The sequence below is a fragment of the Monocercomonoides exilis genome (genome assembly GCF_001643675.1).
Source record: "Monocercomonoides exilis strain PA203 chromosome Unknown scaffold40-978991, whole genome shotgun sequence".
NCBI classification, from domain to species: Eukaryota; Preaxostyla; order Oxymonadida; family Polymastigidae; genus Monocercomonoides; species Monocercomonoides exilis.
The window spans coordinates 839,903-854,879 of record NW_027150585.1 but is presented as its reverse complement, the minus strand read 5'-3'; the positions used below and the strand labels follow the sequence as shown (position 1 = coordinate 854,879).

Sequence of the window (14,977 nt, the reverse complement as noted above, 5' to 3'; positions counted from 1 at the left end):
TTTTCCTTTCCATTCACCTCTTCCATTCAGCCCTCAATATTCTCAGAAAATATCAAACCCCTCCTTTTCTTCATCTTTCCCATTCTCTTCCAAAATACATTCTTCTCCTCTCAAAAATTACCTCTCTTCCATTAGAACATTTCGAAATATTCTTCTTCTTTCAAGCTTTTGCCCTCTTTTCTTTCTCTTCAAAATCCATTTCTCCAATCAACAATAATCACCTTCTTCATCATCCCCAGCCACTTCTCTATATATTGACTATATAATCTTCCCCAAATCTAGACCCACTCTTCCCCATCTTTTTGTCTCAGAATTTCTTCCATTCAAAAATCTCTCTCGAAACATTAACATTCCATAAAACTCTCAACTCCCATCCCCTGCCACAAAAAATATTCTTCCATCTCTTCTCTGCCCCATATCAATCCTGTGCCTGGTGTTGATGAGATAAACATCAAATACTGCTTTGGGTATTTGAGAATATTATTAAAGGAGAAGATCATGACAAAAACAGAAAAAACACCTCTGGACAGCCACCACAATGTGTACGGGCTGAGAAGACCCTCCAGTGAGATATTCAATGTATTTTGTGGAGATGCATTCAGTGCTGTATTCAACCATTCTGAGGCTGAAATGGAGAGATTGATTTTTTGAATGATGATGGCTGTGGAGATGTGCATTCTGGCAAAATAAAGATGAAGGGAAGTTTGGTATTTAATTTTTTTTTTTTTATATGAATATTTGCCTTTTGAATGTTTTTGTGTTTCTTTCAGGGCAGGAGGTGGAAAAGAATGTAAATGAATAAAAGCGGGATATCTCGTTGTCCAGGGTGGCTATGGAGTTGGGAGAGCGAATCCATATGGAAAGTACCCAGGGTGAAGTGATTGGGAAGGGAATTGGCGTTGACATTTTCGTATGAATCTGATTGGATTTGAATTGAGAAAGGTGAGATTTGAATAGAATGCATAAATCTCACTTTTTGCAGAAGAGTGAAATAGAGGCATTTGAAGCTGATATGACTTCAAGAAAGGACTGTTTGCGAATCAGATGATGAAACGCTGAAAATTGAATGTTTTCATTAAATATTTATCGATTTCAACTAATCTTATTTTATATTTTTTCAATAATATTATTTAACTGTTTTTAACTTAGAATATTGATTTTCATCGTTATTGTGATTATTGTTATCATATTTTTAAAACCAGAAAACTTTTTATTTTTTCTGTTCATTGAAGTTTCGATTATTTTTTGGAAAAAGTTTATATTTTTTATCAAATATGAAGCAAAAACAAATTAAAAACAAATTGAAATAAACAAATAATAAATAATAAATATATATTAAACTTTATTTTTATGTAATTTCAAATAAAAAATCTCGTATCAATCCCACCCTTAATGAAAAAATTTTTTGATCAAACGTCGGAATTTTTGATGATATCAAAAAAAATCACCCAATTATACAGTGAAAATTTAGCTAAAAAAATATTTTAATTTAAAAAAGAATTATCAATTGAATCGTTAAAAGAATAATTATCAAAAAATGTATCACAAAATGAATTTTCAGAATTTGAATTACACACCTGTGACACACCTGTTTCACTTGTCAAGCTATTTGAATCGAAAAAATTGTTCGAATTATTAAAAATATTATTATTCAAATTTGAAAAATCTTTTTCTTTATGTAAATTAAAAAATTTCATTATATTTACAATAACTTTCTTCACACCTTTTCCAAATTTTCCTTTTTCTGATATAAAAATATCATTTTTTTTATAATCTTTTCTTCAAAAAAATTTTTCTTTTTATTTGTTTCTAACTTTTTCATAATTTCATATTCTATTTCAAACACACCTGAGCTATTTTCGCAGCTGATTGATGAAACGAGAAGTTTCACTGAATTATTTTAAAAAAACAAATAATTTTTAATCCCTTTTATTTTCATTTTATTCCAGTTTGTTTCTTTTAATTCTTTGTGACTAAAAAAATAAATAAATAAATGGGACGAAATTTTTCGCTTTAAGAATTTTGTTCCATTTAACTTTGACAAATATTTTTCACAAAATTAGAATTTTTCTGTGTTTTTTAGACATGGAAATGAAAGACATATTATGATAAGATTGGATAAAAAGTTTGGAACAAATCGTTGTTTTTTTCATAAATGAAAGAATTGTACCCCAAATAAATAAATAAATAAATTCAAACCTTAAAAAATAATGCCTCGTTTCATTATTCTTTTTTTCCTGATTTTGAGAAGAAGAGAAAAAAATATTAGAAGAATAATTAAAGTTACTATTTAAAGAATCAGAAATGAAAAAAGAAGAATTATCAGAATTTGTGTTAAATAAATATGAATCACTATTATCAAAAAAAAATCAATTAAATCAAAAATATTATTCAAAACTTTATTGGAAAGAATATTGTTAATCAAATTTGTAAAAAAACCAAACTCACTATCACATTCATTTTAACAATGATGTTAAGCAAAAAATGAAAGTGAACAATGTTTATTTTCAAACAAAAAAGAATTATCAGAAAATATAAAATTAAAAATATGAGAATTACGAAAATGCGGACCATTGTCACAAAAAAAGTTAAAAGCATCAACATTCAAAAAAATATCAAATTGCAGTAGTTGTTTCAAACATTCACATACAAAACGATAATCATGAGATAAAATTTCGGAAAAATAATTAAAACAACATTTTTTTAAATTTCCGAAATTATCAACATTAAAAACAACAAAACACAAATGAGAAATTTGTTTCTTATTAAAAAATGATTTTCCAGTCTCATAATTAGAAATTAATAAACACCAATTCTCTTTTAAATCCATTTAAATAATAACTTTATTTTTTCGTAAATTTTCATTCTTCTCATAAAAAAAGTTTCTTTGATGTTGTGACATTTTTCGATGATGAATGGCCCAACATCAATTCATCATCTTTTGTTTGGCCCAATTTTAATTCTTTTCTTTCTATTTTTTTCTTTTTCTTTTCCAAATAATTCCCTCTCTCACAAATCTCACACAAATCAGTCTTTTTCTTTGATTTTTTGAAATTTCTTGTTTTTTTACAGAATGTTGAAAAAAACATTTTAATATTAATATCTTTTTTCATTTAAAAATGTAAATCTTTTTTTGTTTTTTCAGTTAATCTTTTTTCATTTGGAGAAAAAACTCCAAAGCTTTTTCTTTTTCTTTCCATCTTTTCTAACAAACATATATTATTTTCTGAATTTCGTTCAACATTTCCTTCATCCCTCCCTCCATCAAATCCTCCTTCCATTTCAACTTCTCCATCATTCAACTCTCTTTCCATCACAATTCCTCCACCACCTAACTTACTTTCCGTTTCAACTCCAGCTTCAAACGCACTCGCCCTTCCCTCCCTTCCATCATTAAACATGCCAGCCCTGCTCGCAGCCTGATATCCTTCTGAACCAGCCCCACTCGCAGCCTGAAATCAACCGACGCAAGCATTGAAGCACGAATGATTGTTAATATCAAGATGACATAAAATTACATTTGAATAAAAATTTTGGAAAGAAAATTTATAACTCAAATGGTTATTATTAAAAAAAACATAATTTATTGTTATAATTTTCAAAGCCTGGGTGACTTCAGACTTTTGTCTTAAGGAAATCTACTTTTGACTGACTTAAAAAATTATTGAAGTCAAAAAGTATTTATGTCTCATCAAAATTATTCAAAAGTTTAACAGTTTATCGTTCACACACTTAATTAAATAAAAGGAAAATGAAAAATTCAAATCGAACAAAAAATAATCGATACTTTTTTAAAGAAATAAAGAACACGTTAATGGGTTTTGACCGGATCAATTTTTTGGAAATTGCCTAAGTCACAGTCTGGTCGATCTTTTTTTGACTTTGTCAAATTTTTGTGTCAACACCCAACATAATTGAATGTTAAAATCATTTGAGTGAATTTCAGAATGCCTTTATTGATTAACATATTAAATGCATCGTTTTTTGATTGATTAATTCACTTTGAATAGCGAAAACACACTTTAAAATGTATCTTCAAATGACCGGATTAACAAAATAAAGTGAAAAGAAAAAAGATGAAAGCATTCATGAGTCTTTTTCGTTTCCTTCAACAACTTCCTCGTGCTCTTCTTTTGATAGTTTTTCTTCGACATGTTTGACATATTCTCACATCACAATTTTCTGAGATAATTCTCATGACTTAATTGAAGATGCAATGGAAGACGGAACTGATGAAATAGAATGTGGAGGAGATGATGTGGAGGTGCTGTTTTCAAACCAGAAGATCAATTTAACTTCCCAACTGGAACTAGAAAAGAGAAAGAAGTTTGCGATCAAGTGGTGTGCTCCATATCATCTTGCTGGGATACACAAATTTGACAAAGTTTTGAAAGATATGTTACAACAGTTTTATCAAATCAATCGAAAGAGATCAGTGATTTATGCTTCAAACTGTTTCTGGATTTTTTGAATGAAGCACAAAGCTTCATATTTGAAGACGACATACAAAAGTTCTACACAGAGATTACAAAAAAAGGACCTATTCAAACAATATACTCAAACATCTGTTATTCATTGGTTTCGTCTCCATGCAGCGAAGGAAGCTGCGAACGTATCTTTTCAAGGATGAAAAGGATCTCTGGTGACGGAAAGCATTCATTATCTTTTGAAGCTTTAATAGCTCTTTAACTCTTTAGCCTTTTTACAATAAGTTTTTCATTTCACAATACAATCAATTATTTTGAAATAAATAACTAATCGTCTGTTTTCTTTTTTGATTTTTTCAAAAATCATCAATCAATATTTTCATGAATAAACTGCATATTTGAAAATAGTTCTTGAAAAGCGTTAATATCAATGAGCAAATAGAAAGAATAATATTTGAAAGAGGGAACTGAAAGCAATATTCACTATGAAAGAAAATAAGAAGGAGAATATGTGTTGCATTTCTTTCTTTTTTCACTCAAACATCGCTTCCGTTCTGTGAAAATGTTCGAAGTGCTTTAATAGCTTTCAACATATCCTGTTTGCCTTTCATTCTGTATTCTCAACAGCTTTGTTCATCTCTCTATGCCTTTTGAATTTTTTTATTGCTTGATAGTTTTTCAATTTTATTTTAACGCTTTTCAGATATTTCCTATTCTGTAATAGCATCTTTTCCTTCTTCACTATCTTCTTCTTTTTAACTTTCTTCTTCCCCAACGGAGCTATTGTCCTTTCCCACACCCACTCCACAGATCGTTGCAATATTTCCCATCATCCCACAGCAAGTCATCCATCTCGTTTCCTGCGTTCAGCTGAAACAGGATGTGCTGTTTTCCATCGACGACTGCTTCTCTCTCGGCAAAGACGACCTGTCGCTTTTGAGGGCAGCACTCATCATGTCTGACATCATTCTCATTGGAATGGATGATAGCACAACAAGCGATGAAGAAGGAAGTGTTGATGAAAAAGAAGAAATGAAACAACAGAATGACTCTAGTGATAAATCGTCATCTCCATCATTGTCATATCCTTCTTCATCTTTTTCCTTTTCTTCGTTTCTTCTCAATTCATCAGTCGAATTCCAAGGAGGTGCGTTTCAGCTGCCTTTTGTATCAACCCCGCTTCACTCTCCAAATGCAGCACCTGATCTGTCAAGCCGTGGCTCTTCTCTCTTCTTCAATGCTTCCACTTCAATTGATGAGATTGTTCAAAACAGGAATTCCAATGGCTCTTATTCGCTTTCCTCTTCCTCTCCTCCCTTTTGCGTATCTTCTTCTTTCTCTTCTTCTGCAATTTCAGATCTGTCGCCTTCTCTCTCCAATTATAATACAATATCTCCATTGGCTTCTTCATCTTATTCGACCATTGTTGGCTCGCCTTGTGCTCATTCCCATCTCTTTCCTGATGCTTTCCCACAAACAACCAGCTCTTCCACCTCCTCTTTCCCTTCTTCTTCGTATTCATCTTCGTATGTGTAATTTTCTCTGCCAAATTCTTTAGTTGCTCGCTTTCCTGTTGCTTTTTGCCCTTTGTGCACTTGTCTTCTGTTGTGGTTTAAATCCGTTTGAGCACATTCAGCAGAGAGAGAATGAATAATTTAGAAATTGAAGCGGAGAAGTGGAAGCTGGGATGGACGATGCAGAGAGAGAATGAGAATGAGAAGGAGAAGAAGAGGTCGAACATTCATTTGCCATTTGAAAGGATTGTGAAGATTGTGCATGTAACAATGAAGCATACACTCACATAAGCACAAGAGTCATTCATTGTTCCATGTTGAAATAACAATCTGCAGAACACCGAATGAAGTTGAAAGAGATACAAAGCTGTTTTTTGAGTCAAGTGGCATGGACGAAGTTCCTCCTATCTCGTTTAAGTCTTCCTGGTAACATTTTTCTTTTTCTCGCTCTGTTAAGCACATTCCGCAGTTGGTGGCAAGCTCTCAACCAGCTTCATGTTCTTCTTCTTCCCCTTCTTCTTCTTCTTCTTCTTCTTCTTCTTCTTCAGCAAATAATTTAGCAAAAAATTACCAAAAAAAATTCCATCGTTCGTTTACGTTCAAATTATTCCTGAGATAATTCCTTAACTCAATTGAAAACAGACATGTCAAATTAACAAAAGAAGAAGAAGAAGAAGAAGAAGAAGAAAAAGTTGTGTGAATTGTTGATGATATATTTAAAGAAGATCCAGAAGACAATGATTGTGATGAATGCTTTGAATGAGATGATTAATTTTTGAAAATTGAGAAGATGAGAGTCAATTGTTGTCAACGGAGAAATTCTTTGAAATTCTTGTCTTATGTTCCTTTTTCTTCTGCAAAGGAGAAATCTCTGAACAATTTTCACTTTCAACTCAATCTCTCTCTCTCTTTTTATCAAAAAATATGGCATAGGTGTATTTAAGGTACATTTCCAATCCTTGTTTATTCTATAAATCATTGTGATAAACAAAAAGAAGATTTAATAATAAAACATTTTGGTCATTCTTTATGAAAAGTCGCTGCAGATCAAAATTCTGTCCCATGAAAGTAAATAAAAAAAAACTCCGTTTCCATAATACAAATAAATATATGAAACTTTCACACTGATGTTTGTTTGTTCATAGCAAACTTCTTTTTGAAAAGATATTTTCTTTAACAAAAAATTATGTTTCAAATTTTTTTATCTAAATTAAAATATCAATTTTTCCATGAAAAAGTGTTTCACCCGATTGAACTGCTTTGCAATTGTTTATCAATGAAATGAGCAAGGCGTGTTTCGATTTTTTTTTCCAGATAAATTTGATTTTTTATGTTTATTCTAAATTTCAAATTAATGGCATTTTTCATTTGCATTATACACATGAAAATGAAATAAATGCGAAAATTGAGCACATATATTCGATACATCTGAAAATTTAATAAATTTAGTGGTTTGCATTTAATTTTTACAAAAATATTGTATTTTTAATTTATTATTAAATCATTCTTTTTTTTGAAAAGTTCACAGTTGACAGCCAACATTTGTTTTTTCAATGGCATAATTAACAAAGATCTGAATTCGAGAGCAATTTCAGGATGTGGAAGCAGAACATCGGCTGATGGGGGATCGATGATGCTGTGTGTTGGGAATGAAAATGAAGTGAAAGTGAAAGGTGGATCTTTTGAAGGATGCTTTTGCTCTGCAACATATGGATTTGGGGGAGGAATTCTTCTTCAATTATTGACTGAAAATCCAGATTTCCTGATATCCTCTTCTTTTGGAATAAACACAGCCAAATGGTGCAGAGACATCTTTGTTCTTTCTCATAATCTAGAAGTGACTGCAAAATCAGTAAACATTACATGTGTGGAAGCCTCCTTGGATTCTCTTGAGAAGGTGAGAGGATACAACAATGGAAACACAAGCGTGGCCATTCCTCTGTGCATCTATCTCCTTCCCACACCAGTAGAAATATATGTGAGTAATGCTGAGGCATCCGATCACTCACATTGTGGAATTGTTCACTTCCCTTGTTTGACAATGAAGCACTCACTCACACGACAAACAGAAGAAAAGAAAGTTGTTGTGAATGGAATGATTTTGATGAGCGATGAATTGGCATTTGATGAACAGAAACACGAAATAAAAGGAAATGATGATCATAGTGGCTGGACAGTCTCTGATTCAAGTTCAACATCAAACTCAGCGATGATAACAGCAAGTGTTGAAACAGAATTATTGAAACTTATCTTCTCTCTTTCATCATCATTATCTTCTTCTTCTTCTTCACCTTCTTCTTCTTCTTCTATTCCTCATCCTCCTCCTTTTCTTCTTCTTCTTCTTCTTCTTTCTTTCTTTCTTTCTTTCTTTCTTTCTTTCTTTTCAACAACTATCTGCATCTCACACATTAACAGCACTTTTATTGTATCCTTGCTCAAATAAGAAGAATTACCCATTTTCAGATTGTCTTTATCTCCATCTCCACGCTAGCCTGTCACACACAAACGTCTGTTTGCTTTTCTTCAAACGTAGCTGCAACAAAATAATTATCTTGTTTAATCTCATATACAGTCTCCAAAAAAACAACTCTCGTACACTCATATGCATCGCTGCCTGCTTTATTTCCTTGACACCCAAACAGACACAGCGAATAAACCAAAAATAAATGGTTTTGCGCACTTTGAGCATATAGAAAAGGCGCCAAGAGTTGAAATTTGTTCTCTCGGCGTTCCTTCGTTAACTCTGCTTGCTGGAACTTCGCAACTTGTGTAGTCTCTTCCTCATTTACGCATAAAGCAGAATTAGCAGAAGCGGATACATTTACAGATACAGAAGCACAAGCAGAAGAAGAGGAAGAAGAAAGAGAAAGAGAAAGGAGGAATGAAAAATAAAAATGATAGAAAAGAAGAAGAAGAAGGTGAAGGAGAAAGAGAGGAAAAAGAGGGGGAAGAGGAAGAAGAGGGGGAAGAGGAAGAAGAGGGGGAAGAGGAAGAAGAGGGGGAAGAGGAAGAAGAGGTGGAAGAGGAAGAAGAGGTGGAAGAGGAAGAAGAGGTGGAAGAGGAAGAAGAGGGGGAAGAGGAAGAAGATGGGGAAGAGGAAGAAGAGGGGGAAGAGGAAGAAGAGGTGGAAGAGGAAGAAGAGGGGGAAGAGGAAGAAGATGGGGAAGAGGAAGAAGAGGGGGAAGAAGAAGATAAAGAAAAAGAATAGAAAGAAGAAACAAAGTTATCTTGCACATTCTTTGCTTCCATCTTCAATGCCATGGGAGCATCCATCGGAACAACCACTGAGAAAGCATCGTCCGATAGAAATGGTGAACGAAGCATCAAAGCCGCATTCCCCTATCATTTGGACACATTCGATTGTCTTCTTTGAATAAACAACTCTTCGATACAGAGCCTCTTGTCTAACTTTTTGAATGAACCGGCCTCCGATCCTTCTGCACCTCTGCCTTCATTCACTTACCTAGTCAAGTCAGCTGTGTATCCGCATCAGACGCCCCATCAAACACACCCTCAAACGCATGCGCTGAAAGCATCGCTGAACAATTTCTCGGCATCTCCTTCACCTAACCTGATTCTGCTCCTTCTCCACTCTGCCATTCCGCCTCAATTCCCTTCTCCGTTGTGAACTTCACCTTCGCCGAATCATCTGTGCCTTATCACAATAGACGCTGTAACTCCACAGAACAGTAACCGTTGATTCATCACAATGTGCGCATTCGCAAGGCGGATCAACTCATCCTTGCAAATATAGATGCCACACACAAACTCGTACTCCTCTGCTTTGTGCTCGGACTATTCAACAAGGGTGAAAAACATAACCGCCAAGTCTTCCACAATCACCTGCTTCATCCCTGCTTCTTCTCTGTCCCATGCTGCATGAGGATTTCGCACAGCCCCAGAGACAGATTTCTCTTCGGCTTTGTTCCTCAGCTTTATCTCCACCATTTCACCTGCGTCTTCCCACAGCTTCTGGGCATGTTAATGTTCAGATTGCCCAGCACATCCAAAGTTTGCCCGTGTGCAATTCGCACACGCATCATTCGCTGATTGCCTTTTTGGTTCATGACACTGTTCATCAGCCCTCGACCAGATAGAACAACTTCGTCGCTCCGTTCTTCAATGTGTACTCAGTCTTTCCTCCTCTTCCTCCTCTTCCTCCTCTTCCTCCTCTTCCTCCTCTTCCTCCTATTCCTCCTCTTCCTCCTATTCCTCCTCTTCCTACTCTTCCTCCTCCTCCTCCTCAGTCTTCTGCTTCCCCACCTCCTTCGCCCCTTCTTCTCAAATGTCATCATCATCATCATCATCATCATCATCATCATCTTCTTCTTCTTCTTCTGCTGCTGCTGCTCTTGAAATCTTCTGTTGAATGCCATCGGATTAAGAAGAACTGCACACTTCTGGTTTCACAGAATGCTGCTTGTCTGCACCCACCTCAGCATCAGCCTTCACAAACCTCAGCCCACTCAGCCCAAGCGCCTCCACAACCAGCGGCGCCATCGCTTCTTCCAGCTTCCCCTGGTTCTCTTTGATTCTCTCCACAAACTCTCTGTGAGCTGTCGGATACACGCCTTTCTCCTCATTCCCATCACCTCCCTCTCTCCCTCCATCTTTGCCTCCATCTTCTTCTCCCTTTTCTTCTACCTCTTTGCCTCCCTTTTCTCCTTCCTCTACTTCTTCCCGCTCCTCCAGCACCGCCAGCGCAATCGCTGCAAGCGACATAACCACATCCTCCATCCTCAACCCCTCCGCCGAGAGCCCCTCTCCACAATCTCCCCCACTTCACGCACGGCAACCTCTCGTCCCATCACTTCGTCCTCCAGCTTCACCACCACACTCCTCGACTACAGTGAGCGCGACACCAGCCGTGCTATCGCAGACTGCAGCAGCGATGGGCCAAACAGATCGAAGATCGACAGGAACGCATTCACATCTGCCACTGCAAAGATCAGCTTGATCCCCGACTTCGTTCCCACCGACGCTGCAGGAGCAGGAAGGGGTGCCACCAGCAATATAGAAAGCATCGCAGGAAGCACCACATCGTATTCAAACGCAACAACCCCATACAGCACCGCTTGCCGCGCATACACCCCAGCCGCCTCAGGCTCCACAATCTGAAGCCGTCTCTTGATGAAACCCATCGCTTCTGCCGAAGTGAATGACGCAGCCACTGCCAAGGCATTTGAAGTGTTGGTTACAGGTGCTGATGATGAAGATGAAGATGACTGATCATCTACTGCTTCTTTCTTCTCTTCGCTTCTCCGCCTCCGGAATGGAGAAGCAGACTGGCATCCTTATCCAATTGAAAAAGATGAGGAAGACGAAGGTGCAATTCGAAGAAATAATTGCAGCAATGCATTGAAAACACAAGTCTTGATTCAGTTTCCAAAGAAGAAAGTGTTATAAGGTGAAAAAACAAATTGTTAACACACAATGAAGAACAGAACACATTTTATTCTTGAATTGTATCGAAATAGAATGTGACAGCTGAGGAATGAAAAGATTTATAAGAAAATGAAAGAATCAAAGAACACTATTCATTTTTAAACAATAAAAATGAAAAACATGTTTTTTCGAACTTTTCATGATTACGCTTTTCTGTGTTTAATTTGTAGAAATGCCTCTTTATTTTATAAAAAAAACATTTATTTGTTCTCAATGAGAACAACTGTTTGAATGATTTTCAATTGTTGTGCATTTTGTTTTGATGTATTTTTGCTTTTTATCACTTTCTAAAATAATAATATTGGAAGATAGATATTAATATCTAATTTGCTAATAACAAAAAGAAATGTTAAAATATTGTTATTTGTCAGAATATAAAAACGTGAATTGAAACGAATGAAATGAAAATGAAGATATATGAACATATTACATGTTTGATTTAAATAGCTCGAAAGAAGATCTAACAAAAGCGTATTCTATTAAATAATTAACGTTCGATATGACATCATCAGATTTATGAAACATTTCTCAGTGATAAGGGAAATAAATAGCAAAAGATAATATTTTTTTAGCAATAATGGGAACGGAATGATCAACATTTTTTGATCATTTTCGATCTCTTTTTCAGATCAGTTAAATGTTTGCGACTTTTCAAAAAGAATGACCCATTTGTATGGACTAGAATTTTGAAATTCGTTTTGTTCCTTGAGAAAAAACGATTTTTTAAATCACCCATAAATAAGAGTATTATTTCAAATTTTTGATAAAAATTGATAATTTCGAAATAATAAGTGGATAAAAGGTTGTTAATTATTATATACTCTTATTACATTAATGATTTTTCAAAAAATAAAACATTTAAAAAAAATAAATTGAAAAATTTAAATATTTTGATCAATCCCACAATTATATTTTTAAAATCCTTAAATTTGGAATTTGCTTTCTTTCGTCAAGAATTGAACCCTCGCTTTCGAACATAAAACAAATCATATATATAAATGTAGTTTAAAAGTGTGCGATGAATTGTTATCAATGTATCGTTCAAATTTTTATGATTTTTGTTTATGATTTTTTGGATGAAAACTTTTGTGCAGCGGTTGGATATCCTATTTAGACCATGTTGAAAATGAATATAGAAGCTCTTATAAAGTGTGCGAAACATTTTAATCAATAATAAACACCGTTTCATTAAAATTTTTGACAAAACTCATAAAATATTATTTATTTTTTTTTGAAAATAGTTAAATGTTAAGTGATATAGCCGATTTGAGTGAAAATAAGCAAAAGAAGCGCAAGGTTAAAAAGAAATGATGTACGTTGAGATTGTTAATCCATCAAGTTTTTACAGAACAATCACATCAGTGATCGAATCAAACACTCATAATGGCGAGTTGCACATGAAGAACTGCGCTATGAATGTGGTTGGAGGAAAGCAAAACACAATTGGATTTTTCTTGATTAAATTGACAGGAAAGATGGTTGAATTGGATTCTGTCACGATTTCAGAAGAAAAATTAGTAGTATTGTTGTTTTCATTCTCTCTTTCCTCAGCAAATATGAATGAACAGGAATACAAAGTAAAGTTGTTGGATTGCTCACTGGAAGGATTGGAAATTGATGAAGGAACAGAGGCAGCAGTATTTGGAGGCAGTTTGGGAATTGGGATGGCGATGAATGGAAGCAGAATTGATGGGGCATTGTCAGAGAAGAGCAAAGAAGGAGGAGCTCTGAAAATAGCATTGAGCGAAGTTGGATATGTTGCACTTGAAAATAGTTCATTTGCTGGATGTGTTTGTGAGAACGGAAGTGAGGGAGGAAAAGGAGGAGGGATATATCTGGATTTCATTCTGAATGAAGAAGCATTTTAGCTTTCATCGATATCATTTTTTGGATGCTCAGCAACAGTTGGGAAGAACATGTTTGTGAAGAGCAGCAATCTGGTGAACAGTGTGAATACAGAGCGTTTTGCATTTGATTGCACATATTACAAGGATGATGGAAATGCATTTGTTGGGGAGGATGGAAAATATGAAGAAATGGATCTGCGAGTTTTTCTCGTTTTTTTGAAGTGGATAGTTGTGTCTGTATCTGCAGATGGACATTACACATTGTGGTGTGGAAGTTATGCGTTTCCTTGTTATTCGATATATCATGGCCTGGTGCATCTTATATCAAAATCTGTTCGTCTGATGTTCATTGCGGCAAAGAGCATGATTGGCGGAGAGATCAATTTGGGAGAAGATGAGTTTGAGTTCGAAGAGCAGAGGATTGTGTGAAGTTGAGGTGGAAACAGGGATTGAAAGAACAAGAGAGATATTGGTTTCAACAACAGGAACAGTTTCATTGGTGAGAGTGAACTTTGTGTTTGAATCAAATTTCACCTCCACACATGAATCATTGATATCACCAGTGGGAGGGATTCTTGAAGTGGTGAATTGCTCATTCACATCAAAGCATTAATAGAAGATGGAAAAGTTGTGGATGCAAATATTCCATTTCACATTATTCAAATGGAAAAAGGAGAATTACAACTTGATGGATGCACAATATCAAATCTCATTCTTCAAGAATCTGCATTACATTTTTCTTCACAACTTGCATTAGTAATCGATTCACTATCGATTTGCAATTCAACAATTGAAACTTCTCTAATAATTATTCATGAATGTGGAAAATTAACAATCAAGAATTTCAACTCAGAAAATATCACAGTTGAAGGAAATGAAGAAACATTAATATCTTGCTTGTCAATGAAAAAGACGATGCAATTTTCAAATTGCACAATAGGTGGAGTCGGTTCAAAGACCAAAAAAGGGAAATTGATGAAAGTGGAGAATTGCACAAATCCGAAAATGGACAGTTGCATTTTTGATGGAAGTTCAAAGGAAAGACGCGAGGAATATTTGAATGAAGAGGAAGAAGAGATGTGCAGATGGGATGGATCTCTTGTGGATGTTGTGAAGAGTTTTGTGATGATGAAAGACACAACAATCTCGAATTCACCAGAAGGTGGAATATCAATAAGTGGAGGAAATGCGATAATTGAGAAAGGAGAGTTTATAAACAATAATCCATCGATTGAAGGATATCCATCATCGAGAAGAAATATCATCTGTTCAAGCTCAGGAACATTGAATGTGATGAGTTTGAAAGGAGGAGATGGATTAAAGGATGACACTTTTCTTTGGATGTTGAATGATGGGTGCAGTTTTGAAGGGATTGCTTCAGAAAGAGATTCATCATTCTTCATTCCTGTACTGGAAAGTGTGGAGGCAAAAGAAGAGACAGATAGAATGAAATTGATATTCAAAGGAATGCTTTTTGTTCCATGCAATCTGTCATTCTCAGTTGTGAAGAGTTTTGGAGAAGAGAAAGAGATTGAAAAACACGATTTTGATTCAAATGAATTTCTATCAGAAAGAAAAGTTGAAGGAAGTGTGGGAAAAGATTTGATCAGCAATTGTGGAAATGATGTTGAGGTGAGTGTGCATATTTTATTTGGAAATGCAGAATCTCCTTCATCAACTCAGTCATTCATTCTGAAGAATACAAGTGAATCTGAATAAAAGGGAGATGAAAGAATCTCAAAAG

At 34.9% G+C, this 14,977-nt stretch overlaps 7 protein-coding genes across 7 annotated transcripts; 5 read left to right on the top strand and 2 right to left on the bottom strand.

Annotated features, from left to right (window-relative positions):
• Positions 1 to 5,405: 5,405 nt before the first annotated feature.
• MONOS_8094 (uncharacterized protein) lies at positions 5,406 to 5,963 on the top strand (the record flags this gene model as incomplete). The annotated part of the gene is made up of 1 exon (XM_067878476.1): positions 5,406 to 5,963. One exon carries the CDS (start codon positions 5,406 to 5,408, stop codon positions 5,961 to 5,963), a length of 558 nt encoding a protein of 185 aa, XP_067722853.1.
• Positions 5,964 to 8,822: 2,859 nt separating this feature from the next.
• Positions 8,823 to 9,149, top strand: MONOS_8095 (uncharacterized protein; the record flags this gene model as incomplete). Its single annotated transcript, XM_067878477.1, has 1 exon — positions 8,823 to 9,149. The coding sequence occupies one exon, from the start codon at positions 8,823 to 8,825 to the stop codon at positions 9,147 to 9,149; it is 327 nt and encodes a 108-aa protein (XP_067722852.1).
• A 664-nt stretch (positions 9,150 to 9,813) lies between these two features.
• Positions 9,814 to 10,310, top strand: MONOS_8096 (uncharacterized protein; the record flags this gene model as incomplete). The annotated part of the gene is made up of 2 exons (XM_067878478.1): positions 9,814 to 9,952; positions 10,024 to 10,310. 2 exons carry the CDS (start codon positions 9,814 to 9,816, stop codon positions 10,308 to 10,310), a joined length of 426 nt encoding a protein of 141 aa, XP_067722851.1.
• An 11-nt stretch (positions 10,311 to 10,321) lies between these two features.
• On the bottom strand, positions 10,322 to 10,663 carry MONOS_8097 (uncharacterized protein; the record flags this gene model as incomplete). The annotated part of the gene is made up of 1 exon (XM_067878479.1): positions 10,322 to 10,663. The coding sequence occupies one exon, from the start codon at positions 10,661 to 10,663 to the stop codon at positions 10,322 to 10,324; it is 342 nt and encodes a 113-aa protein (XP_067722850.1).
• Positions 10,664 to 10,785: 122 nt separating this feature from the next.
• MONOS_8098 (uncharacterized protein) lies at positions 10,786 to 11,392 on the bottom strand (the record flags this gene model as incomplete). Its single annotated transcript, XM_067878480.1, has 2 exons — positions 10,786 to 11,226; positions 11,384 to 11,392. The coding sequence occupies 2 exons, from the start codon at positions 11,390 to 11,392 to the stop codon at positions 10,786 to 10,788; spliced, it is 450 nt and encodes a 149-aa protein (XP_067722849.1).
• A 1,304-nt stretch (positions 11,393 to 12,696) lies between these two features.
• On the top strand, positions 12,697 to 13,254 carry MONOS_8099 (uncharacterized protein; the record flags this gene model as incomplete). Its single annotated transcript, XM_067878481.1, has 1 exon — positions 12,697 to 13,254. The coding sequence occupies one exon, from the start codon at positions 12,697 to 12,699 to the stop codon at positions 13,252 to 13,254; it is 558 nt and encodes a 185-aa protein (XP_067722848.1).
• Positions 13,255 to 14,136: 882 nt separating this feature from the next.
• On the top strand, positions 14,137 to 14,952 carry MONOS_8100 (uncharacterized protein; the record flags this gene model as incomplete). The annotated part of the gene is made up of 1 exon (XM_067878484.1): positions 14,137 to 14,952. One exon carries the CDS (start codon positions 14,137 to 14,139, stop codon positions 14,950 to 14,952), a length of 816 nt encoding a protein of 271 aa, XP_067722847.1.
• Positions 14,953 to 14,977: the final 25 nt, after the last annotated feature.